The 25,675-nt window shown below is 38.6% G+C and overlaps 1 protein-coding gene across 5 annotated transcripts in view; it reads left to right on the top strand.

The window, feature by feature from the left end:
• Nucleotides 1-25,675, top strand: part of CPEB2 (cytoplasmic polyadenylation element binding protein 2) — a 91,778-nt gene that overhangs the window by 17,799 nt on the left and 48,304 nt on the right. For all 5 annotated transcript variants that reach the window (XM_084626733.1, XM_084626731.1, XM_084626732.1 and 2 more), the window contains exons 3-4: nucleotides 2,800-2,890; nucleotides 11,492-11,542. In XM_084626733.1, the coding sequence (XP_084482859.1) occupies nucleotides 2,800-2,890; nucleotides 11,492-11,542 (142 nt within the window). The remainder of the gene's footprint in view (nucleotides 1-2,799; nucleotides 2,891-11,491; nucleotides 11,543-25,675) is intronic.

Below are 25,675 nucleotides of genomic sequence, written 5' to 3'. Positions count from 1 at the left end.
TCACCACCCCAAAAAGAGCTAGTGTCACAATCTGCCCTTTAACAGGAAGAATTTATTCCGTCTGTCACCTCTATAGTCATGTGGCAATAGTCTAACCAAAAGAATCTAAACTGTAAGACACTTGAACTAGAACTTTGTTACATAGATGTATTAAATGCCACAAGCCACAAATACTTGAATAACTGCAACTAGTTGCATAGTCAGTAATACTGGTTATGAATTTCAAAATCTTACTGGTGTTTTCAGATGTGTTTAAGTATAGTATTCTATCTGTAGCTTCCTAGCCAGTAAATCAGAAGTTGTATGTTAAGTTAGATCAAAAAAAGTCTTTATTTCGCTATCACTGACCATACAATTCCTATAGTTTTCCTGTTGAAAAACAGAGCTGGTTGGAAATTTTCCCCACCAATAATATGCTAAAAGTTGTAAAGCTAGAGGCTGCACACGTTATTGCTTCTGTAGGACAAGCTCATTGCCTGTGCAGGCTTAACTTGTTCCTTTTGTACATTTGCAATAACATTATCTTCATGAAATTATTAAATTTTCTTTCTTGCCTCATTCAGTGCACAAAACAAATGGTGGTCGCTTACTGAGCAGTTATTCAGTATTCTCCTTTTTCACATTGTTCAATGAGTGGACCCGTGCCTTATTTACTGCATGCTATTCAAACCCTACTCTGAAGATGGAATTATTAATTTCCTCAGGGTTTTTTCTGTGGTGCTCATCACTTTGGTATCTGTTTCACAAATAGCAATGAATTAATTTTGTAACACCCCTGTGAATTGAGGGGGTATTCTTATCCCCATTTTACAAATGGGGAACTGAAGCACAGAGATTAAGGTAAAAATTATACACTAACATTGCTCAATTTGAGACACCTAAGACCTGATTTTTTTTCAGTCTACTTAGCATAATAAAGAACTTTCATATATTCAAAACACAACTCTCCAGACTTCAGTTGCAGCTATGAACATTTAACACTTCTCCAAATGAGATCCAGGATCTTGAGTCACATACCCAAAAAGGAGGAGCGCATAGTTAATGGCCACCTGTGAAATGTTTGCTTTAAGTGACTTGCCCAGCATAACACAGGAACTCTGTGGCAGAGGCAGGGAGGAAAGCCAATTCTCAGGGCAGCATTCAACCTCTAATTATGACACTATCCTTCTTCTTCATAATCCTCTGCCTCATTCAATATACAGGTTTCAGAGTAACAGCCGTGTTAGTCTGTATTCGCAAAAAGAAAAGGAGTACTTGTGGCACCTTAGAGACTAACCAATTTATTAGAGCATAAGCTTTCGTGAGCTACAGCTCACTTCCTCAGATATTTATTAGAGCATAAGCTTTCGTGAGCTACAGCTCACTTCCTCAGATATCTGAGGAAGTGAGCTGTAGCTCACGAAAGCTTATGCTCTAATAAATTGGTTAGTCTCTAAGGTGCCACAAGTACTCCTTTTCTTTTTATTCAATATACACCTTCCAACTTTTGCAGCAAATGAAGTGAGAGTCTGTGTTGGGGTGTCTACCACACACAAGGCTTGACTAGGTAAAAAGGGCCAATTAACCTTGTGACAGGCTGCACCTGGAGGAGAGTTAGGGCTGATATGGCTGATGGAACCCAAGTGCAGAGGAGCTGGGACAGTCCTAAAGAGAGGAAGATGGTGATAAGAGAGAGCTGTAAGAAGGATCTCTGCAGTCACTCCCCAGAGAAGAGGGGAGCTGGCTAGAGACAAGGAGGAGGTCTAGGAGGAGAGTAAGCCCTGGGGTCCTGATTTGGATTATAGACTCTGGCAAGAACCCGAGGCGGGGCGGGGGACAAAATAGGCACAGGGAGATGGGAATGCTCCAGTGGTAACCTAAGGGTAGGCCAGAAGATAAGGAAAAGTAGGAAGGAGACCAGGAAAACAACAACAGAGTCTGGGATTTCATATGTCATGGTTGCTAGTGATAGGGTCTCTGAGCTGGAACCCAGAGTGTGCCAGACAGACTTCGAAATCCTGGAAAGCAAAAATTATTGTGGCATGGCCAGAGGGCTAAGCTACAAAGAGGGGAGTGTCTCCCTGAGGATTTGGGTGCAGAAACACCAGTCCGTTGCCTCACAAACAGCCGTGAAACTCATGGAGGGGTTTGAGTCCCTAACAAAGTGTGTGTGTGAGAGAGAGAGAGAGAGAGAGACAGCATATGTATGTATTTATATAAAAGCCACGAGGAGGTGTCCCAGAAGTAAGTGGTGAACTTTGTGATAGGATCCTATAGACAAGTCTTCACTATATACACCTGATTCATCCCCAGAGCAGGTCCATCCTGTGCACTGAATGAGGCAAGGGGCCCATGGAAAAAATTTTATGTGGTCATGTAATTAAATATTTATCATTATGCATACACAAAAGGGCTTTGAATTAAGGCTGTACAGTCTTAATTGTGGCATTTAAGTTTTGAGTGTTTGATTTTGCAGACTTGATAAAGTTCTTTAAATGTGTACGTATGTCTGTATAATGTGTATATAACTTGATGTGTGAAGGAAAATATGTTGAACTATACCTTTTCCAGATTCAAAGTGTATCTCTGATTTTATATTTGGATGGCATAAAAGCTAGTTTCAGGAAAGTTATATTCAGACTAACAAGCAATAGTGTTCAATTGCGAGTCCATTTTCACTACCTTCGGCTTTTATACTTCCATCCATCACCACATTATGAGTGCATTACCTCAGAGTAATCTCAGTCTTCCTGTCAAGTTTCCCTGTTTAAAAAGTACAATTTTTGTACTCCAGTACTAAAAAATTTTGTTCCCTTTTAGGATCGAAATAGAATGTATGACAGTCTGAATATGCACTCATTGGAAAACTCTCTTATTGACATCATGAGAGCAGAGCACGATCCGCTTAAAGGTATGTGACTATGCTAACTAAAGAAAATGTCACCCATTCTTTGTTAATTTAGAACTGATTCATTGCTTCTTCAACCCGTAGCAAGCACTGTTTCAAATATATATTATAATCTGTATTATATGCTAAATATATTTATGGTTGCATAACATTTGTAATATTGGGGTGTCTATAGTTTTTACTAGAAATAAAGTAGTTTACTTCAAAAACCTTGCTGACTCAAAAAGTCACTCTTCAGGTGTAACATATTTCTGCCTTCAAGCATTTACAGTGTTGGTATATCCGTGTTGGTCCCAAAATATTAGTAAGACAAGATGGATGAGGGTAATACCTTTTATTGGACCAACTTTTATTGGAGAAAGACAAGCTTTCAAGCTTACAAAGAGCTCTTCTTGAAGTCTGGAAAAGGTACTCAGAGTATCACAGATTACAAGGTAGAACAGATAAGGAGTTAACACATGTTGCAAAAGGCCATTCAAGGTGAAGTGGGAAATTAACACCTTTACCTCGCCCACCTTCTCTCTCTTGGTATGTTTAGAAATTTTTTGTCCACTTTTTTTTTTTTTTTTTTTTGAAGATAATTCCAAATTGAGTGAAATGTGAAGACACATTCTTGGCTACTGGTACTAGTGCAGTGGTTCCCAAACTGGGGTTCATGAACCTCTGGGGGTTCATGAAATGTTACAGGGAATTCTGGGGGGGGAATTCCCTGATGGCAGACAGAGCTGTCCCTAGGGATCCTGGGCAGCAGAGGGCCAGCAGACCCCTGGACTTCCAAGAGCTAAGCAGATCAAAGCAAGCATATCTATCACACTGAAGAGATTTAAACTTCCAGACTCCTTATAAGAAATGGAAAAGGAGGTGGATATTTTTTACTGATTTTAAAATTAAATAGGCAGCTCGTATTGTTTATAAATTTATTATGAAGAACAAGTTTAAGTTTAGTTGTAATGTGCATTGTTTGCCTGGACTGCTCAAGACCTGAGTGGTTGCGTAGGAGGAACTCTTTGAGTTGGCTTCTTAAATACCTTCATGCTGTTTCACATCTGATGCTCCTTGATGAAACATAGGAGCCTTGTCTTATAACTGGCTTATTCAAAGTGATACAAGCTATGAAAGTGAGATCTTGGAAGAGTGTTGCCATTTTCATAATGTAATAAAAATACTGTAATGATTAATAATAAATAGTGTGTGATAAGCATGTCATAAAAACAAATTTTATATTTGCAAGATCATTGCTTTTATAATTTATACTCGGGTAAAGGAGAAAATCCCTGGAAATATTCATTTTTAGGAGGGGGTTCGCGAGACTTGACATTTTAGTGAAAGAGGTTCACAGGTTGTTAAAGTTTGGAAACCACTGTACTAGTGCATACATAAATTATTCTTAATCGAAAGTTAAAATTCCTCAGACTTGTAAGAAATAAGAACTCTAGTTGCATACTGTAGATAATATAAAAGTATTTGAACTGTACTGTAATTATAGCTTAACTACATGTTTGTTTTTAACACAAATAACTCAATTCTGTCCTGTAAACTTTTATTTCCAAAACAGGTGAGATATGTACTAGTTGTACAAGTAACCTGTTTCTTTGAGGTTAAAAGTGCAGCTAGTTCATTTCTGAACTTTTGGAAAGTGGTTTCCTCTCCTCAGGTGTGCTTAATTGAAATCATGGGGCTACAGCAGTGACCTTATAAGTTAACGTTTATGGACTTCCATTTTTAATTCCTGTTTTCATTGTGTAATGATTTAAAAATTAAGCACCAAAGAATTTTAACAGTCTTAATCTAAGCCCAAAGGACTTTAAAAATAAGTTTTGAATAAACCCAAGCCATCTGAGTTGTGCAAATGGAATGTTGTTTCTTTTTTATGCTATGTTTAAACTATTTGTCTTCCAATTTAGACTGGTTTAAAGACTTCAAACTTGCTATGCCTTTAGTACTCACTACAAAACAAGTGCCTTTTCTCATTCAAAGAAATTAGGTTCAGAACTAGGTATGGTTAGAAGTAATTACTGTTCATGTATGGTAGTCTGTGCTCATCCACTCATTTTCTACCCCCAGAAATTCCTAATTATTATTTATCTTACATTAACACGGAGGCCTCAGTTTTGATAAGGCTCACATTGTGCTAGGTACCGTACAAACGCATATTAAGAGATAGTTCCTGCCCAAAAGACCGTAGACAGTGCCTATCTTTAGGCAACCACAAATTGCCACATTTCTACTTTTTAGGTGACAAATCCTCTGTTTTTCAATAAATCGCGTTGCATCTTAGCTACCTGTTGTGTTGGAAGTTTTCAAAACCTACCTAGAAGTCTAGTCTACATTTAAAAAATTATTTCAGTTTCAATCAAAATAACTTGATTCTTCAAACTCTAGCTGGGGATGTGCACTTTGGAAGTGCTGCTGCAGTATAACAACCCTCAGTTTGCCCCACATCTACACTGTCATGGTACTGTGCTGCACTGATTGTGTCATGTCGCCCTCTGGGTGCATATCCCAGAATTCCCCAAATGTCCGACATATTATATGCTGGGCAATTTTCAGTCTTGATTCTGAGATACGTTGAGGGAGCCCGGGGGAATTGGGTCCAATTTGAATGGGAATAAGTTTTTAAACCTACCATGATGTTCATTTTTTCCAGGATGTAAAACTGGGTTTTATTTATTCTACCTAGCCATATCTTAAAGCAAACCCATAACTTTTTGGAATAATCGTCATCAAATTTGCATCTTCACTAAGACTAAAGATAAAATTTTAAAACCAGTTTGCTTAAAGTTAACACTTCTAATTTAAGAACTTCTGAAAACCTGATGAATTCAATGGGAGGCGTAGACGTTCTGTGCTTCTAAAAATTACGTCAGCGGAGGCCTAAATATAGATGTAGGTCTTTAAATCTCTGATCCTAAAGTTTTGGCCTACACATTGCTATATATATAATGGCGTTTTCATAATATGGCTGCTGATGTTCGTAAGTGTACTAAAGCTGATTAACACCTGAGCATGCTTTCTGAAAGTCAAATATAAAGTTGGATTAAAAGGAAAAGCTTTTATTTGAGAGGCAGAGAATAATCCACACTCACCAACTGAACTTAAATTGAGTAGTTGAGTACATCTGTTTGAAGTAAATATTTTGATCAAGATACTGCTTCTATTTGGGAAATATATTACTTGTTCAAAGTGAAAGGGATAAATTATTAACATAGAGCATTCTTCAATTATATTCGTTGAGAGTAAATGGGAGAAAAAGTGACATCCACTAGAATAGCTTAAAACCTGTCTTCCATCCCTTTTACTTGTTGCAGTCTCTGTGTCATTCCTTTGATTTTTGGCAGGATGCAAGAAGCTACAAAACCTTAGTTTTTGTTAGTTCAGGCCCTACTACAGTGTCTTGGTAGCCAAATTCTCTCTGAGAGTCTTGCCCATCACAATATTTCTCAAGTTAACTGACAAACCCGGCTTGTTTATTTGTAGAATGTGCCTGCTTAATAAAATCTCTTGGTAAATAGTATGGTTTGTTATAACAAGAATGTTTGTTTTTATAGCAAGTTTTTTCAATTGTAAATTTAAACAAAACAATGCATCTTTTATGTAGTACTGCAGTGGTAAAATGAAAGTCCTTGGAATTTTAAGCACGTGTTTCAGATTTAGCTGCTTACAGTGTCTGGAGTATGACTAAGCATCTTGTTTTCGATTAGTGGAATGCAGAACAAACTTTGTATGTACTAGTTTACAGCATTTGTCTTTATATTTTATATTTGAAAATCCATTTGTTAGAAAATGAGGATTTCACTGTGTTTGCTCTTGTTAATTTACAGAACTATGGATTTTATCTAATCTACTTTCTACTGTAAGATAAATTCATATATGTTCTAAGAATTAGCATATGTTTATAGATATGCAGTTCTAGACTTTATTTACTCTAAATTTAATCTGTGTAAAGTCTCTGACCAAAGAAAGATGTAATTCTTATGTAAATCTAAGTCTTTGAAAATTGGATGTTAAACTTTGTAAATTTTTATAACGGTCTTAATTCTATAGAAAAATAAGATGGTAACATTTAACATCTGGATTGATCTTTTATCCATATTGCTTTCTCACCAGGGCATTTCAGAACAAATTATTAGTAAATAGCATTTAAGTTAGAGACTTGACTTTTTTAAGATCAGTAGAATCCGAGCTGAAGACAGTGCGGTCATACACCAAAATTATAAAGCTATTTCTTACTGATTCTTCTATTAACATGTGACTCAAATTGTTTTGAGGAGCACTAGAGAACCTGAGAGAAAAGCTAAGCTGAAGTACCTGAACATTGGTCCCCATGCTGCCTCTTTTAGAAATGGTCTTTTGTGGGGGGGTTTTGTTGGGTTCCCCCCCCCCCCAACTGCTTCTTGCTAGTGCCAAAAACACACAGAGAATACTTAGTTTATAGGTATTGCAACAGCAGGCGATTCAGTGTACTTACGCTAGACTAGCTCATGTTGATAGGCAATTGGGGAAGTAACTATGCTTCTCGTGGAAGTGCATTAGAACTGAGAAGCTAGTGGCTTATGGTATTGCTTTGGGGTTTATTTTTATTTTTGTTGAAGAGCCTGAATTGTCTCCACTGTGGATAGGCTAGAGTCTTTTTTTTTTTTTCCCTTTGTGTGTTTAACGTGTTCTGTGTTGAAAGGAAGCAATATTAGTCTTGAGGCCTGATTCACCACTACTTGCTTTCTTGTAGCCACTTACACCTGTGCAAAATATTACCAAATCAGAAGTAGCCACTCATTTACATAAGTGGTAATATTTTACACCCATTTTGTAAGGTAGTTGTAAACAGGCATTACACATTTTTCTCTATGCTCCTCTGTAAGGGGAAAACAAACTTGGGGAAATCGTTAGGAATATTACAATAGTAGATTATTGTAATAGACACTAGGAGATAGTGAGGAAAAGAAAATTACAATATAGGTTTATCTATGGAAAAAAGAGTTTGATATAACTGGAAGCTTCTCTGTATCTAAATTTCTTATTTGTAGTTTCTATTTCTAGCATCTTACTTAGGAGTCTCAACACACCAGAAGAGCTTGCTTTTGAAAGCCACTAGCTGGACCATGCTCACTGGAATGGAGGAGTTGAGGGTGGGCGGCGGGGAGGACTGCAGATTTGTAACTGTTTACAGATTTATTTATTTTTTCCACCATAATGGAAATGAAATGCAAAAAAATTTAGCATTAGTGCAACAATAAGGTTGCAAATTCAAATATTAATGTCTCTACTGAAAGTTAATGTTGCTGTAGTAACGTTAGCAGTGTTGTGTTGCACATTTTCTGTTTCATAAAATACACAAAATGCACAACATACCACCAAATTATGTTGTTGAGTAGTCGTAAGGAGATATCAACTTTAAAATTGCACTTTTACCTGCATATTTTTTTTTCATATTATCACTGAAAGACTTGAAAAAATATTTTTTCACTTCATATATATGACAGCACTTTGTGTGAAGTTGGGTTCACAGTTTCCCTACCTCTGGTTTATGTGAATCTTTCGTGTATCATTCGGGTAAAGATAAACTTTTGAAAATAGCAATATATGGTTGAAAAAACAACAAAAGTTAATAGAGACACTTGGGAAAATGTAGTACTTGAATCTTCTCTTAGCCTTTTCTAATTGACTGATTTCAGATTGACAGTGTCTCTTTAAACTTTCTTTGACTTTTTAGTGTGCTTGACCACTCAAACATGCATTTAATAAGAACCTAATTGTATTGTATTAACATCCACTTTCCAAAAAATTGAAAAGAAATTGGAGAAGGGTTATAAAAAACACACTGATCTTGCAACTGACTCCATGCTAGAAAAACTGTACATTCACACATAATGCCATTAAACCAGTTGCATTCCCTTTGAGTGCCGAGGTTTGCCCACACACAGGAACTTGCAAAAGTCAAACTATAATAATATGTATGCAAAAATGCTATGTTAAAAATGTTCTTAGGGTTGCAAAGTCAAGCATTCCAAAGATAGGAAATGCCACAACTAAGGTTGCCTGTGCAGCCAATGCACAAGATGAATGAGGCTTGGTGAATGAGATAACTGTTCTATATTTTTTTTTATCCTTCTTCAAACAAACACCATCCCAGCCCTACACAAAAAATGAAGTTACTCGTTTCTTCATTAGCTTGTCTGTGGGGCTTAGCAACATAGTATCTTAAATTCTATCTCTCAGTTCTTTCTCAAGGAAAGTATTATTCCTGTTTTACAAAGGGATAACTGAGGTTCAGGAACATTAAGAGTAAATTTGCAAAATTCTCCACTAATTTTGAGTACCCAACTTGACATACCCAGGGACCTGATTTTGTTATAGCACTTGATATGTTCAAAGTACTGTACAGATATTAATTAATCAGTCCTCACAACAACCCTGTGGCTGAGCATGAATATTATCCCCCTCTTACAGACTAGTACTAGAGAACTGAGACAGAAAGGCGAAGTGACTTTCCCTGTTTCACACAGTGAATCAGTAGCAGATCCAAAATTAGAATTTTGGGCTGCCTGACTTTCAATTCTGCGCTCACTTTTCCAGAACATACTGCCTTACTGCCAGAGGGGCTGACCAGCCACAGCTCCCACTGACTTCGATTGTTGTGAATGCCCAACACAACAGAAAAGTGGACCTCAGTTGTCTCAGATTTGGAGCCCAGAAAATGAGGAACATAAAGTGCATCTGGAAAATTTTTCAGTTATTTAAGTGCCTTGCTCATGATTATGTAGGAAGTCTAACAACCCCCCCAACCTCTGTTCTATCCCTAGGTTTGACAATCAGCTGCCTTAACCACAAGACCATCCTTTTTCTTTCTGCGGTTATCTGCCTTATTTACCACACACCTTCAACTTCTAACGTAAATGAGTCGGGGATCCTATGGAATCCTGATTCATTCACTTAAGCACCATGCATTCTGTACACTGAATGAGGAGGGGAACCTGTGGAAAAAGTAGTCTGTAGTAACGTCATTAAAAACTGTATCATAATGCACGTAAACAAGGAAGCCTTAATTCTGGTATTTTCTCATTTTTGAGTACTTGACTTTACAATCAACATTCTTTTTTGTAGTTTTTTTGGTATGTAATTTTCACGTTTGTTTTCTTTTTCTTAAAAAAAAAAAAAAAAAAAAAGCCAAAACCAAATTCTATTTGAACAGATTTTCGTCAAAAAGCTTTTCTGGGACACAAAAAGATATCCTCTCGGGCATCAGGAGTATCCCCCTGCTAAATTTCAAAGTCCTTCAGCAAACCATAGAGGCTTTTAGTTTTCCAAAGGAAAAAAGTCTGTATTTTTCTTATAATGGGAAGTGTTAGGCATCTTTAATGTGAGGGTGGCTACTGGTTTGTGTATGTGTGCATGCATGCTTAAAAGATACAAGTATGCACAAAATCTTTTAATAATAGTTACTCAATAATTGAGTCCTATCCTGCAAGTTCTCTGTATGCACAACTCCCACTGAAATCAGTGTGAGTTCCACATACACAAGGCTGCAGGATTGGATCCTTCATTATGTCTCGGCAATCATCTGGTTGCAGTATAATAATATTGAATGTTCTAATTAAAAATATTATATGATTTGAGATTATAGTTAAGCAAGGCTGTTTTAATATCAATAAAATGTATGGATATGTTGGGATTTTTTTTTTTTACTTGTGCTCTAAGGCATGTTGCAGTGAAACAGAGCAGCTATTGTAAGTTTCTGTGTAGGTCAGTTTGCAGTGCTGTCATGTTTGCAGCTTCCTGTGAACAGAAAACTTCTCCTTTTTAATAAAAAGGAGATTAGAATGGGGAGACGTTTTTCTATGCACTTTAAACATCAAGTTTAACTGACAAGACCCTATTTGCTGCAATAAATATTTTAAAATCCTGGTGTGAGTACATGAGGATTTCCTGTAATTTTTACTTTAACACGTTTTTGTATTTTGTAGTTTTACATTTTTAATCCATTAACTAGCTAATAGGAATCTCCAAGAAACTTTTTAAAGAATGTTCGCATTCTAAAGGCTTTTAAAAAATTCAATAATTGAAACATTCTTGTTTTGTTTTGGTTTTGTCAAACTACCTTAGTGGAAGAACAATATATGCAGAAATTATATGAAGTACAACAAGATGCAACTATAAATCAGTTAAAAGCAAGTAAAATGTTTTAATCTGAACTCATAACAGGATTTTTGATACATTGGGTCAGTGGAGAAATTCCAAACTGCAACAGTTAAACTCTGCTAAATAATGTGCATATGAACAAGTTTTCACAGTGAGTATGAAAGAGAATACTAGAGCAGCCAGCACTATTTCTGGGTTGCATGAAACAAAAAGTGGCTTTATCCTATTGGAGCTGATCCCAAAAGCACACTGCAGATCTTATGACCAGAGAATTAAGGTTAAGAAGTTTGTTCTTGTCAACTTTAACTTGGGTCAAGGGTATTGTTGCTAATGTGCTTGGAGTTAAATATTAGCTCTTTATGTCCCCTAGACAAAATGGAAATACAGTATATATTTTAACTGTAGGCAATGATTTTTCTTTATTCTTTTTTAAGCGTAATAGCTAAAATCACGGTACTTTTTTTTAAGGTCGCTTGAGTTATCCACATCCAGGGACTGACAATCTTCTGATGTTAAATGGTAAGCAATAATCTTTTAACAGTTTTTAATTATTTCTAGCTTAGCTTAAATCTGAAATGTTAATGTAAAAATGGAATATTCTATTCTTTTACTGAGTTAACTGTATCCAGAGACTGTGACAATCTTCCAGGGACTGTCACCATCTTTCAGCATTAAATGGTAAGAGTTAATCTTACAACAGCTTTTAATTAGATATAGCTTACTTTAAATTTGAAATTCTCATATGAAAATATACTCTTATTTTCTGTTCCCAAGGAAGTCAATATTCTGTTCACCAGAAAACATCTAGTATTATAGAAAGCAAAAACTAAAATGATAGAAAGTATGGATTTCTGACATGGTATAGTTTGTGTGAATTATGCAACTAAGCCTGTGTTCGTCTGAAGTAACACTTCTTTTGTGTATGTGAGAGGATTTGGAACTAGTTCAAGTTCCTGTGCATATAGCTCCCACTTACAGTGTGCTTGTTTTCCCCCCAGCATCCAGGAATTCAGAAGTTTTATCACTAGTGTCCAGAAGGGGTTGTGTATGCACCCCGCCATCACACTCTCACTCACTCACGCGCTCGCTCGCTCTCTCTCTCTCACACTCACACTCACACTCACACACACACACACACTCACACACATCATGAGGGCATAAAGGGCAGAGCAACCCCACCTGCCCCACAGTTCCTTCTAACTGCTCCTCAGCAGAGATTCAGAACAGCTTAGTGGCCTCCGTATGCAATTTGTGATCTACTATAACCCCCAGTTCCTCTTCAGCAGAACTACCACCTAGCCATCTATTCTCCATTTTGTTGTTGTGCATTTAATTTTTCCTTCCTAAGTGAAATACTTTGTACCTGTCATTATTGAATTTCATCTTGTGGATTTCAGACCAATTCTGTGATTTTTTTAAAGGTCATTTTAAATCCTAATCGTGTTCTTCAAAGTGCTTTCAACCCGTCCCAGCTTGGTGTCATCTGTAATTTATAAATATACTCTCCACTACAAGTTATCCAAGTTATCCAAGTTATTAATGAAAATATTGAATAATACTGGATACAGACTGACTCTTTTGGGACTCCATTAGATATGTCCACCCAGTTTGACTGTGAATTCCTCTAGGAGTTCTTGAACAGAATTGCTACCTGTTCTGATATTGCTTCATCTTACGTAACCTAGAATGAATTTCACTAAGGCCTGCCATCTTGAATGGCCTCAGGTACTCTCATGACACCTTTCTCCAGACTGAGACCTCTTCAGTCCTGGATCAGATCAGTTTATCATCCAAACATCCCTGGTATGAACCAACAAGTAACAGTCCCTTGGATGATCCTATTGTCTCTTCCCTGGTAGTTGGATCGAAACAATGTTTGCTGAGGATTGTCTTTCATTCTGATAATGCACATGAAGACCGTTAATTGCTGACACATGTAGTAAGGGCTGGGGTGCACATCTAAACCAATTCCACGTTTGTGGTCTATGGACATCTGCAGATTTGTCAGCTCACGTAAACATCCTAGAATTTAGGGTGATTCACCTGGCTTGCAAATCGTTTCTACCTCTTTTAAAGCACCAAGCAGTACACATGCTGATGGACAGCTCTATAGCAACGTATTACTTAAACAGGCAAGAGGCAGCAAAATCAGACCTCCTGTGTCAAGAGGCTGTTTCACTGTTGGAATGGTGCATTCTTCACCGTATAGTTCTGACATCTTCCAGGGGAATTGAACCCCCTGACAGATCAGCTAAGCAAAACGAATTCATCTTCCCACGAATGGTCTTTAAAAGATGCAGTACTAGCAGGGTATTCAGGACACAGGGATTTCTGCAAATAGATCTCTTCAGGACCAGAGATTGGAGAGTGCCCTCTGTTTTGTTGTTGAGGGGGCCAGTCAGGGTGCTTCAGCAGGCACGTTTCATATTCCATGGTCAGATTATCTAGTCTATGCATTTCTCCTGTTCCTGTTAATCCCCAGGATACTAAGGAAAGTGAGACAAGACAGGGCTCAGATGATCCTAGTGGGGCCATCATGGCCTCACCAATTCTGCTATCCAGAACTACTACATCTCTCTAGTCACGAGTTCATAACTCTCCCACTCCTGATAGACATAATCTTTCAAGATTCTGGGCACATACTCCATCTGAACCAAACATCTCTTCATCTGACATTATGGAGACTGTCTGGTTAACGTCAACAAATAGGGAGAGTTCTGCCAAGGTCCAGGAGATCCTCATGGAATGTAGAAAATCTTCAACCAGGAAAACATACACAGCTAAGTGGAAGCATTTTTCTTTCCGGGTGGGTGAGGCAACTTGGTCCTCTACTGTTAATCCTGTTGATCATATTCCATTCATTCTAGACTCTCTACTGCTTTAAAAACAGTAATCAGGCCTGGAATTTAGCTCAATTTAAAATTCACTGCACTGCAATTATGACCTTTCATCCTCCTGTTCAGGGTTCCTCAGTGTTTTCCCATTGAACCATCACAAAGATTCTGAAGGGACTTTTGCAGATGTTTCCACCAGTAAGAGAGATACCACTTTCGTGAAACTTGAGCTTAGCCCTTTCTTCATTAATGGGATCTCCATCTGATTCCCTTTCATTTTGCTCCCTCCATCATTAAGGGTGAATTTTTTGGTGGCAGTCACTTCTGGGTGCAGAGTAAGTGAGATCCAAGCACTCATGTCAAATCCCCGTATGTTTTTTTTTATGCAGATAGAGTAACTATGAGGCCTCACCCTAAATTTATCCCAAAAGTTATTTGTGACTTTCACATTAGTCAATATATACACTTACTGTATTTTTTCCAAAGCCTTATTCATCCCTTGATGCGGGAAAGTTAGATACCTTAGATAATGAGGGGTGGGTGTCTCTTGTATTAACATGAGACTGGTCTGGAGATCTCCTAGACTTTTTATCATGTATGGCAATTTATCAAAGGTTAGACCAGTCCCCGCTCAAAAATTATCTAAATGGGTTGTGGACCATATAAAGATTTCATACCTTGTTAATAAGCTACAACATCCAGGTCCAGTGTCTGCACATTCTACTAGATCCCAAGCTACCTCAGCAGTGTGCTTCAGTAGTGTTCCAGTAGTTGAAATTTGTAGACCAGCCACACGGTCTTCAATGCCTACATTTAGCCACAATTATACTCTGGTGTCAGCATCTAGAGCTAATACTTGGGCTGGAAGAGAAGATCTTTAGTCTTTTTCAAATAACCACTTATCTCCCACCACCTGGAACACTGAACTACTAGTTAAGTACCATAAGTGGGATTCACATGCACAGGAACTCAAAGAAAAAGGAATGGTTACTTATCTGATAGTAGCTATTTGTTCTTTGAGGTGTTCTGCATTTGGATCCCATGACCAGTCCTCCATCCGTGCAGATCGGAGACTATTCATGGGACTCTGGGCAGCAAAGGAACTACTGAACAGTGGGCAAGCTCGTTCTGCCCTTTATGCCCTCAGAGTGCAAGGACGTGATGGATGCATACACAACCCCTAGTAGACGCTTCTGATAAAACTTCTTAACTTGCGTGGAGGGTGACAGCACTCCGTAAATTAAATCCACATGTACAGAATATATCAAAGAACAACTATTACTATAAGGTAAGCAACTATTCCTTCTTTGAGTACAGGTCTGACTCTCCCTGAGCCATGCTGAAGTTAGAGAGTTCATGTTCATATGTCAAAACTTCATGAACATCTGCTTCTCAATGGAGGCATTCTTCTGTAATGTTATGAACGTTGGTTACATTGCTTTTTATGTCTACAGAAAGAGGCAGAGCTAGAGGATCACGTAAGTGCAATAATAAATTAGAGATTTTACACACAGGTCTTGTGGACACTAAAAAAAAATGTAGACCTGTAATTCTCCATTAGTGCAGCTGCACCGGAACTGACAACAATGGAAGTTGCAGTGTAGACTTGGTACAGCTATTTTTGCTACTATGGCCTTGTCTACGCTGACAGCTGTGTGTAGGGTATGTGTAGCTTTCACAGCAGTGAAAAGCAGGTAGTTAAAAGCTCCGGCATGGGAGAGGCAGCAGGCAAACTTTCCCTGCTGCTGGAGTCTTTCACTGGAGCAGGGAAAGGGTCTGGTGGCAACGAGCTTCCGTAGTCTTTCCCTGCTGCTTTCCCCCCTGCCAGAACCTTTTGCTGCTGCTGGAGCCTTTTTGCTGTGGCACAGAGAGGCTCTAGCAGCTCCCCATTTCTGGAGCCTTTCCCCACTGCCTCCCTACTGCCAGAGCCTTTCTCCGTGATGGGGAAAGTTTCCAACAGTGGAGAGGCAGCAGGACTCTACACTGCTAAAAATAGCACTGTAGAGCCAGGGGAACTGCTTGGAGATGTAGACATCTGTGTAGGGTATATACCCTAATGTTCTGGCATGTCTATGTTGCTTAACAAGTAAAGACAGTGAGGCAGTGCTTTTTATACCTGTGCTAAGGGGGCGTGCCTTGCATATATTTTACATGCTGCTGCTTAGTGTAGACACAGCGTGTGTTGATGCCATTGGAGAATTATGAGTCAAAGCTTTGCTGGTGAAAACATAATCATAGTAAGAAGGCTTTGTATCAAGATTAGAGGCCTTGGGCATGATTTAATTTTTTTCCAGTTTCTTGCACCTTGTGTAGTTGTTGGTACCTGTGCAAAATGTGTATAAAATGCTGCAAGATCAGAATTCTCTAGTATAGTATTTTAAGAGAGTGGAGTATTCTGATTTGGTACTGTTAAACCAGAAAAAGTTGAGCATTACACATGGGGCTAGTCTGGAGAATCAGGCTGTTTGGGTAATGGTCTGCTCCTTTTAGAGATGATTACAGACCCTAGTGGATGACAAACAGCTGCTTACTGTTGAAATAAAATTTACCAGATGGCAGTACAGACCTAGATTACATATAGATGTCCTTGATGTTAAGAAACTTACTCCAGCAACAACTTAGCTTTGTGGTTGTAATTGTTACTGTTGTAACTAAGTGACAGCCTGAGGATTCTAGGGCCCTCTGTTCATTTCAGGTCTTCACTTTTGTTCCAGTGATTTGTTCCAGTGGCTTAAAAATAGCAGTGGAGAGACCAGAAACTTGCACACTAGATATGCCAATTTTGGAAGCTGCTCCGTGCAAATGTCCATTGATTTAAATGAAACTGAGCGGGTGTAAGGGAAATCTCTCCTACTTTGAGCTACTGTCAAATGTTTCAATATAATCCAATGTAGGAGATTCATATTTTTGATTCAACTTTGAACCTGTTATCATCTTTAGAATTTTGAGGCTTCTCTCTTCCCACTATGCTTGCTCTTTTACCATATAAGACATTAGGTTATGCAATAGTATATTTTGTGGATTCTCTGCTCCAATCAATGATCTTGGGAGAATAGACCTTTATACTTTTGGCCTACTCAAACAAAGTAACCTTGTCATAAAGAGAGAGAATCTACATCTGGAGACTGATCTTGTTGTCGATTTAAATTAATGCAATTTTGCTATTGATTCCAGTGGAATTAGAATTGGTTCCCCAATGCTATTTGGAAGTTAGCAGTCAGCATAATAGCTATAATTCTTTAAAAGCATTAAATATATGTAAATTTTATTGCTCTTATTAAAAAATCATTTAAAAGCCTAATTTCATAGATGGCTTTTTAACCGATTTGGTCTTTTTTAATAGAAGGACACTCCTGTCAGGTATTCTAGGTTCTTCTTTGTGTGGCTCTGCATATTCCCAGTTATGGGTAATAGGCTCCAGCGATCGGCACAACGGTAGAACTTTCTCCAAGCAGTGCTCGTTACAGTACACATGGGTTCACTCTTGTCCCTCCTCTGAGCATCTTTGAACAAGCCAAGGGCAAGACTATTTAAGGGGATGCTGCACACTCTACCACATCAGTTCCTTCCAATTACTTGTGCCAGATGGAAGTGAACCACTCTGGCCTTCAGATCTGAGGGGTTTTTTTCTTCTTATACTAGTGTTTTAGATAATTGTTGATAACTTGAAATGTTAGTTTAATTAGGGTTTGTGGTTATAATTAGTTTAGTATAGTTGTTTGTTTCCATGTGACAGTGAAATGGAAGAAGAAAATTTCAGTATTTAATAGACTCTTATCCTGCTCAGCCATCTTTCCAGCACCAAATGACCACATTGATTACCTTAAGGATATGTCTAAATTGCAGATAAAAACCTGCAGCTGGCCTGTGACAGCTGACTTGGGCTCAAGCTAAGGGGTTGCTCAGTGGTTTGAGCATTGGCCTACTAAACCCAGTGTTGTGAGTTCAATCCTTGAGGGGGCCATTTAGGGATCTGGGGCAAAAATTGGGGATTGGTCCTGCTTTGAGCAGGGGATTGGGCTAGATGACCTCCTGAGGTCCCTTCCAACCCTGATATTTTCAAATTCTATGAAAATAGACTGCAGGTGTTCCAGTCTAAGGAAGCTGCCAAGCCTCTGGGCGATTGTCTGATCTGAAGACTGAGGCTTGTTTCAGATCTGACCGCCTCATCTAGTAAAGTTAAGGTGCCTAAAGGATTCCGTGATCTGTCTCTTTGCTGGTTCAGGCTTCTGTCTGTTTTATCAGAGCCTCCTGTTAAAGCTGGTAAGGTGTTTGGAGGCACAGTCAGGTCAATTGGCAATGAAGGAACCTATAATTAAGCCTCAATTCCAACTATGTTGGTTCAGAAAAAGATGAGGGAGAAGACAGCCACTGTTGGCTGTGCCAGATCCCATGAGTCAGATTTATTGGATCCATCAATATGCATGTGTCTTCTGTGATTCCTACTCTGAGACCAAAGTCAGTTTTGCAATTGGCTTCACGTTCCAGGGTAATGGAATGGAGTCTCTCTTCAGATCCAATGATGCCTAAGCCTGTCAGAGTGGCATCATTGCCCACTCCTACTCTGGTGCTGATACCAGATCCAAAAGACAACTATTGCTGTGGTGGCAGATGAGTGTTCATCAGATCTGAGGTGGGGGAGAGGAAGAGACTTCATTGGTTCTGATATCTAAATCTCCTTCACCTGAAAGGAGGGGTAGAGAGGAAGATATTATGAGCCTTTCTCCAGATCCCTCTTTGCCTCCTCCTAAGACTCCTACAGGATCTCCAGGCAAAACTTTCTCACTTTTTATGTCTCTGCATCCTCCAGTGCCATTGCTCTCTCTGGTAAAATTCATAGTGGAACTGAAGTTGGCGCCACAGTTAGAAGAGGATGGAGAAAGAGTTAAAAAGATCTGAACCATCCAGATGTATGCCACCTACTTCTAGCTTTCCTCAATCTTTTGGACAATTTGTGTCTTCTAATCCTATATGTATATTCCCAGATCCCATCGATTGGAGAGACTGGCCTTCCTGGGCTCAGTGACCTTATTGGGCTACCCCATGAGAGTTCTTGACTCATCCACCTTATTGATGAAGTAGAGACATCCTTTTTGAAAAGGATCCAGCTGCTGAGGAATCTTTGGATCCAATTTGACCAGATGCATCTGCAGCTCAGATTGGTGGCCCTTAATCCTTTTTCTGAGGAAGAGGATGAGTAGTTAGTTCACTTTTTGAGCAGGATCAGGTGAATACAGAATTTGTTGCCTGATAAGCATATGGCATTGATTCTGTGTTGTCTCCTTCTGAGGATGTTTTACAATTCCATGAATTATTGGATCATATTGTATTGACTTTGAACTTCCTTTCAGTTGTTGTGGAAGAGGCATCACATCCAGTATTTGACAATTTTGGTGCTCCTTCCAGGAATAGAATGTCTTTACCAAATTGGATGGTCTCTTGTAACCTGCTAAAGTTGTTAGGATAACAAGAAGCAGGGATAACCTGATCTCTAAAAAGCAGACAAACTTTATCAAATACTGCATGAGGGGTTTTAGTATTTACATACTCGCTCCATATCAAATTCTCTGATGGTTGCAGCAGCCAGTAATAGATTTAGGCCTGGTCAAGCCCATTTGACTCCAGATTATAGCGAGAGGGTTTTTTCTTTCTTCTCTGGGGATTAGGGTGGCTAATTAGCAGGCAGTGATGGCCCATTATCAGTTTCACTTGTGGGAGAAAATAGCTTTGTTTGTGCAGAAGTGACGAGATGATCAGAGAAGACTGGCCAGTGAAATATCGGCAGAGGGACAAAATGTGGCAAAACATGCTCTCAGGGCTTCTTTTGATGTTCCTGCCTCTTCATTCAGATCTTTGGCATCTGCTGTTACCTTGAGAAAGCATGCATGGACTGGATACTAAATGTAAAGATAAGCATCTCCCCTTTGAGGGTGATGGTCCTTTTGGTAGTAGAACGGACAAATTACTAGAAAAGTTAAGAGACCTGGTCTGCTGTTCACTTGATTTATATCCTGTTCCTAGAAGGAGACCTCCTACCTCCTTCTTTTCATTACTAGAGACAGATTTATCCTCAGTCTTTCACTTATTTTTCATCTCAGAGATGTTGCCTACATCATTAGACTACATCATCTTTTCAGTCTCAACATAAAAAGAAAGAATTCAGATCTAGGCCTAAATTGAAGCAATCTGCTCTTCCTGTTTCATCTTCACTGACTAAATGGCCCCAGATTTGACATGAGGCTCAAGGGTCCTTCTCTCCCTTTGTCTGGGGACAGATTAATCCATTTTTATCAACAACTGGAGGTTTATTACATTGGACAAGTGGGTCCTAGAAATAATAGTAAAGGGCTATGCAATATAGTTAGAACGGTTCCCTCTTTTCGGTTCCCCTATCCTTCCCTTTTCAGGATTACGAGGTTATTCTTTTGTCAAAAGTTCAGAAATTGCTTCTGATATGTGCTGTGAAAAAAGTACCCAAGTATCTATGGGGTCAAAGGTTTTAGTCAATATTTCCTGATCTAGAAAAATGTTGGAGGTTTATGTCCAATTATAGATTTAAGGAAATGCAACAGGTTTGTTTAGAAGTTTCATTTTGGAGTGCTAACCCTAGCCTCCATAATTGCCTCATCTTCAATTATGGACTTGTTCACAACTCTCAACTTAAAAGATGTTTCTATTCAGCCCAATCATCGGAAATGCTTCCATTTGATTATGGCACAAAATCCTGCCATTTGAGCTCTGTACAGCGCTCAGAGTCTTTTCTGTATTAGCAGTGCATCTCAGAAGATAGGGTATTTGTCTAATCCTGTTTAGAAAACTGGCTGCTGAAGTCATCTAGTTTCCCACCTCCCTTTTTACGGATTTTAGATTCTTTCTGAATGTAAGAAAGTAAAATCTATGCTCATCTCAGGAAATCTGGTTTTATATGGTCTATAATACAGTAGTAGGAAAAGTTTTCCTCACAGAGGAAAGACTTCTGAAGATAGTGTGCAGTCTATTTTAGAGATTTGTCATTGATCCCAGGCAGCGATTTTCTTGTTGGGTCTGATGGGTCTTATGGCAATGATTACTTATCTTATTCTGTTTGCATGCCTCAGGATAAGGCCAAAGCAGCATGGTTGGCTCAATCTTACAAACCAAATCTGGACAGTCTTCATACGTTAATTGTCATGCCTCAGGACATTTTTTTATTCTTTGTGCTGGACAAATTGTGAATTAATCTTTTCAAGGAGGTCCTGTTTCATCTCCCCTTGCCGTCCAGCACATAAAATCTGTTGCATCTAACAATGGATAGGGAGCTTATCTGGACTCTTTTATAGTTCAGTCACTTGGTGTCTCAGGAAAAGAATTTTGTACTTAAACATTTTAGAAGTACGTGTCATTCTTCTGGTTGTCAGATCATTTCTTCATCATGTAAATGGGAAGACGGTTCAGTTAGCGACAGACAATACAATGACTATGAGCAATGTCAACAAATCAAGAGGCACCCATTCTTCTCTGCTAGGTCCTGAGGCAGTCAGTCTGTGATAGTGGTGCATTCTTCACAGTGTCTATCCAGGCGAACTGCATCTAGTAGGGGAGAGCAGTGTGTTCACAGATGAGCTCAGCAGAGGCGGTTCTCAGATGCATGAGAGATCACTAAAGGATCAGGTGGTGCAAGAGGTTTTCTCCAGCTAGGGTCAGCCCCGTGTTAGACCTGCCTGTGACAAGGTTCAACAAAACGTCTCTTTTCTGATCAAGAGTGGGAAAGGGCAGTCACTTGATCTTGGATGCTTTCCTAATGCACTGAGGGAGAGCCTTCTGTATACTTTCCCCTCCTTTCCATTAATTCAGAAGATAAGGGGAAAATAAGACAAGACAGGGCAAGAGTGATCCCGATGGCTCCAGCTTGACTGAGACAGCGGTGGACAAGTTCCAGCAATCGGAGGGAGTCTGTATCCGCCTTCTCTCCCCACACCACCACCATTTCTAGACCTGTTGTCACAGCAGCGGGAAAGGACTCTTCATCCAATCTCTCCATCTGACAGCCTGTAATGTCAGACTTCGACTAATCTAAAATACTCTTGTTCCTTGTTGGTTCAAAATGGGTTGCGTAATTCTAGAAAATAATCTAAGGGGAAAGATTATTACTTTAAATGAGTTAGATTTGCTCCTTGGATGCAAGGCAAATCTGACTCACCAGTTACAACTTCTATTCCCTGTATATTGGAGTATTTTGTTGTATTTAAAGTCTGAGGGTCTCTAATTCTTCTTTAAGAACTCATTTAATGGCTTTCTCATCTTATCATGCTTTGATGGCAGATCATTACTTTTGCACAATACAGCTAAAAGGTTTACAAAGGGGTTATCTAACTTGTACCTCCCCTTGAGAGATCTGTTTCCAACATGGGATCTTAATTGGTTTTAGTGAGGCTTATGAAGCGCCTCTTGAACCTTTGGAAGTGTGTTCCTTATTTTAACTATTAAAACTATGTTTATTGTTGCTATAACATAAGTCAGAAGGGTGAACAAATTACAGGCATATCTGCCATTTGCTATTTTTCATAAAAACAAGGTGATTCTTAGACCTGATCCCAGGTTTTTATCAAAAACAGTATCCGAGTTTCACATCAGTTAGACAACTAATTTACCAGTGTTTTTTCCAAAGCCATGTGCTAATAAAGGGGTATCTAGCCTCAAAAGTATGTAAACCAGAAGAGTTTGAGTGTGTTGTTTAAACAGAACTAAAGAGTTTAGGAAGTCATATAGGTTATTTGTTTCTTATGCTAAGAATCATATGGGTTACAGTGTATCTGCTCAGCCTATTTCCAGATTGGTTAAACAATGTATTCTTGAATATTACAAGTTAACAGCAGTCCCAGTGCCTACTACTGTGAGATCTCATTCCATGAGGGCAGTGGTAGCATCTTTAGCATATCTTAAACATGTTCCTAATGGGAAATCTGTAAAGCTGCTCTTTGGAAGCTAGTCCGTACGTTATGCTTTGTATCTGGTTTCAAGAGCAGATGCTAGATTTGGTAAAGCAGTGTTTTGATTGTTGTTATTTAATTAGAACTCTACCTCCTGAGTGCTTTCAGCAATACTAGTCAAACTACCCACAAGTGCTAATATGCAGGGCCACTTGAAGTGAAGGTTACCTACTTGTAACTGGAGTTCATTGAGATGACTGCATATTCACACTTCCCACTGATCTTCCCCCTGCCCCTTTCTCAAACCCTTGGTTTCTCTTTTCCATTTCCAATAGTTGCTATTCACCTTGTCAACTGTTGGAAATGGGCCACATCCACCCTACTTGAATTGGCCTCATTAGCACTGACCTCCCAACTTGGTAACTCCCATCTTTTCATGTGCTGTGTATTTGTACCTGCCTACTGTATTTTCCACTCTGTGCATCTGATGAAGTGGGTTATAGCTCATGAAAGCTTATGCCCAAATAAATTTGTTAGTCTCTAATGTGCCACAAGGACTCCTTGTTTTTGCTGATACAGACTAACACAGCTACCCCTCTGAAACTTCTCAAAGGAGGAGATCAGTTTGGTCTAGCATGATCTACTTTTTTTGTAAAACCATGTTGTATTTTATCCCAATTACGGTTCACTTCTAAGTCCTTAACTACTTTCTCTGGCAAAATTTTGTTCCAAGACTTTGCATGCTGTTGAGGTCAAACTAACAGACTTGTAGTTTCCTACATCAGTTTTTCCCCCTTTCTTAAAAATAGCAAATCTCCAGTCACAGGGAACAACCCCTGAGTTTATGGATTCATTAAAAATCCTTGCTATTAGGCTTGCAATTTCATGTACAAGTTCCCATAATATTCTTGGATGGAGATTATCTGGGCCCCCAATTTGGTCCCATTAAACTGTTTGAATTTTACTTCCAACTTGGATGTGGTCATTTCTACTTCGATATTCTCATTTCCATTAGCCACCCTGCCACTGCCCCTAACCTTCTCATTGCCTCAGTTTTTTAATAAGGGTAAAATATTCATTTAGGTGTTGGACCATGCCTAGATTATTTTTTAATATCCACCTCATCTTCAGTGCTTAGTGCTCCCATTTCTTCTTTTCTTTTTTATATATGTGGTTATAGAGCCTTTTTACTATTGTTTTTAATTTCCTTTGCAAGGTCCAGCTCTGCTTGGCTTTTGGCAGTTCTCATTTTTCCCCTATGAATTCTCTCCTCCAAGAGGTATTTTTCCTTGCTGATCCATCCCATCTTCCATTCCATTCAGGCTTTCTGGTTTGCTTTAACCTGTTAGATACACTTGCTCATCCAGTTTGGTCTGCAACCCTTTCCTATGAAATTTCTACCCTTGCTTCGGATGCAGGCTTCAGATAGCTTCTGCATCTTGACTTAAAGAAATTCCAAGTCTCCTCCACATTCAGATCCTTGAGTTGTTCAGTCCAATCCATATTCCTAACTAATTCCCTTAATTTTTTAAAGTTTGCCCTTTTGAAATCAAGGACTCTAGTTGCAGATCTCCACAAGGAGAGTAAACAATATGATGGCAGCAAATGTCATGTTAGTACCATGTTTTGTTTTCTTTGTTTTCTCCTGGCTGGGCAAAGTACTCAGACTTTTTGGGGGATATTTTGGCACATTAATGTAACATTAATACATGTATATTAAATATCCTAGCAGATGCACCATTTTCTTGCAACTACATCATTGCTTTTTTAAATAATAGCGGTTTTTTCCACTTCCAGTTTTATTTTTATTTCCAAGGGTTCACATAAAACATAAGGATGTTGTGTGCTACCAAAATGTCTTTCATGAGAAGCGAAAAGATTGTCTTAACAGTATGAAAATTTGAGAACACAGCTGATCTGGTTTGGATGACGGAAGGAAGCAAAACTGAATGAACAGAGCAGAGATAATATTAGCGTTTGTGCCTAAAGGGGCTTATTAGTATATATTAGGCCAAGATACTATTTTTATATTACCCGCGTGTGTGTTTGTGTGCGAGCGCGTGCCACTACAGTCATTGACTCATCACTATGGGCTTGATGCATTTGGATTTTCCCTTACTGATGTAGCTGTATTTGTAAAAGGCAGGGGGAAATACCTAATTCTTCCAGGTGACACTAAAACATAACTTCAGAATGAGTCCGGTACAATATAGCTAGGGAAAAAATGTCTGAGGATTCAAGAGTAATAGGGTTAAATTAGAGGAAAAAGTATAGGGGGAGGCTTTTCAGAGTTCTATAAATAACCTGGTAAATCTCTTATAGGAAAGGGCCTGTAGAAGAAAAGGAGTGTGATGCTAAATAAAATTAAAGACAATGTTTGTGCAAATAGGCATTACTATAATACATATATTAGATAATATCGAAGTGGGGAGAAGAATAAATCAGAGGAGGTTATTTGGTTTCTGAGATCATCTGCATATCTACGGCCCTGATCTTGCATTCTGTGGGTGGATCTGTGCACATAGTCCCATTGAACTCAAAGGAACTCTGAATGGGCACAGAGGGTTCATAAAAATGTTTTCTGTTTAAATAATTACTGTAGTTAGAAAATTTTAATATATTCCCGTCTTGTCATTAAAGAAACTCTGCTCAAGTACTAAATCTGTGAAGAAGGAACTGAAAATATTTTTATAAAAGCATAGTGCTGAAAGACAAATTATATGTAATTTATTACTTATCATTCACTTCTTTACATGTTAGTAGTTTGCTTTTTTTACTAAAAGGCTAGAATGCTGAAAAATAGTGTCAGTGTGTTGTGTGAAGTTTTCTGAATTGTAACCATTACCACAATCTCTTCATGAGTCCTGTAACACTCAAAAATGAGGAAAATCTTGATTTAGTGGTAGTTT

Source organism: Lepidochelys olivacea (assembly GCF_965140295.1).
Source record: "Lepidochelys olivacea isolate rLepOli2 genome assembly, chromosome: 4".
Classification (NCBI taxonomy): Eukaryota; Metazoa; Chordata; order Testudines; family Cheloniidae; genus Lepidochelys; species Lepidochelys olivacea.
Note: the sequence above shows the minus strand (reverse complement) of the source record. Positions and strands in the feature narration are given on the sequence as shown.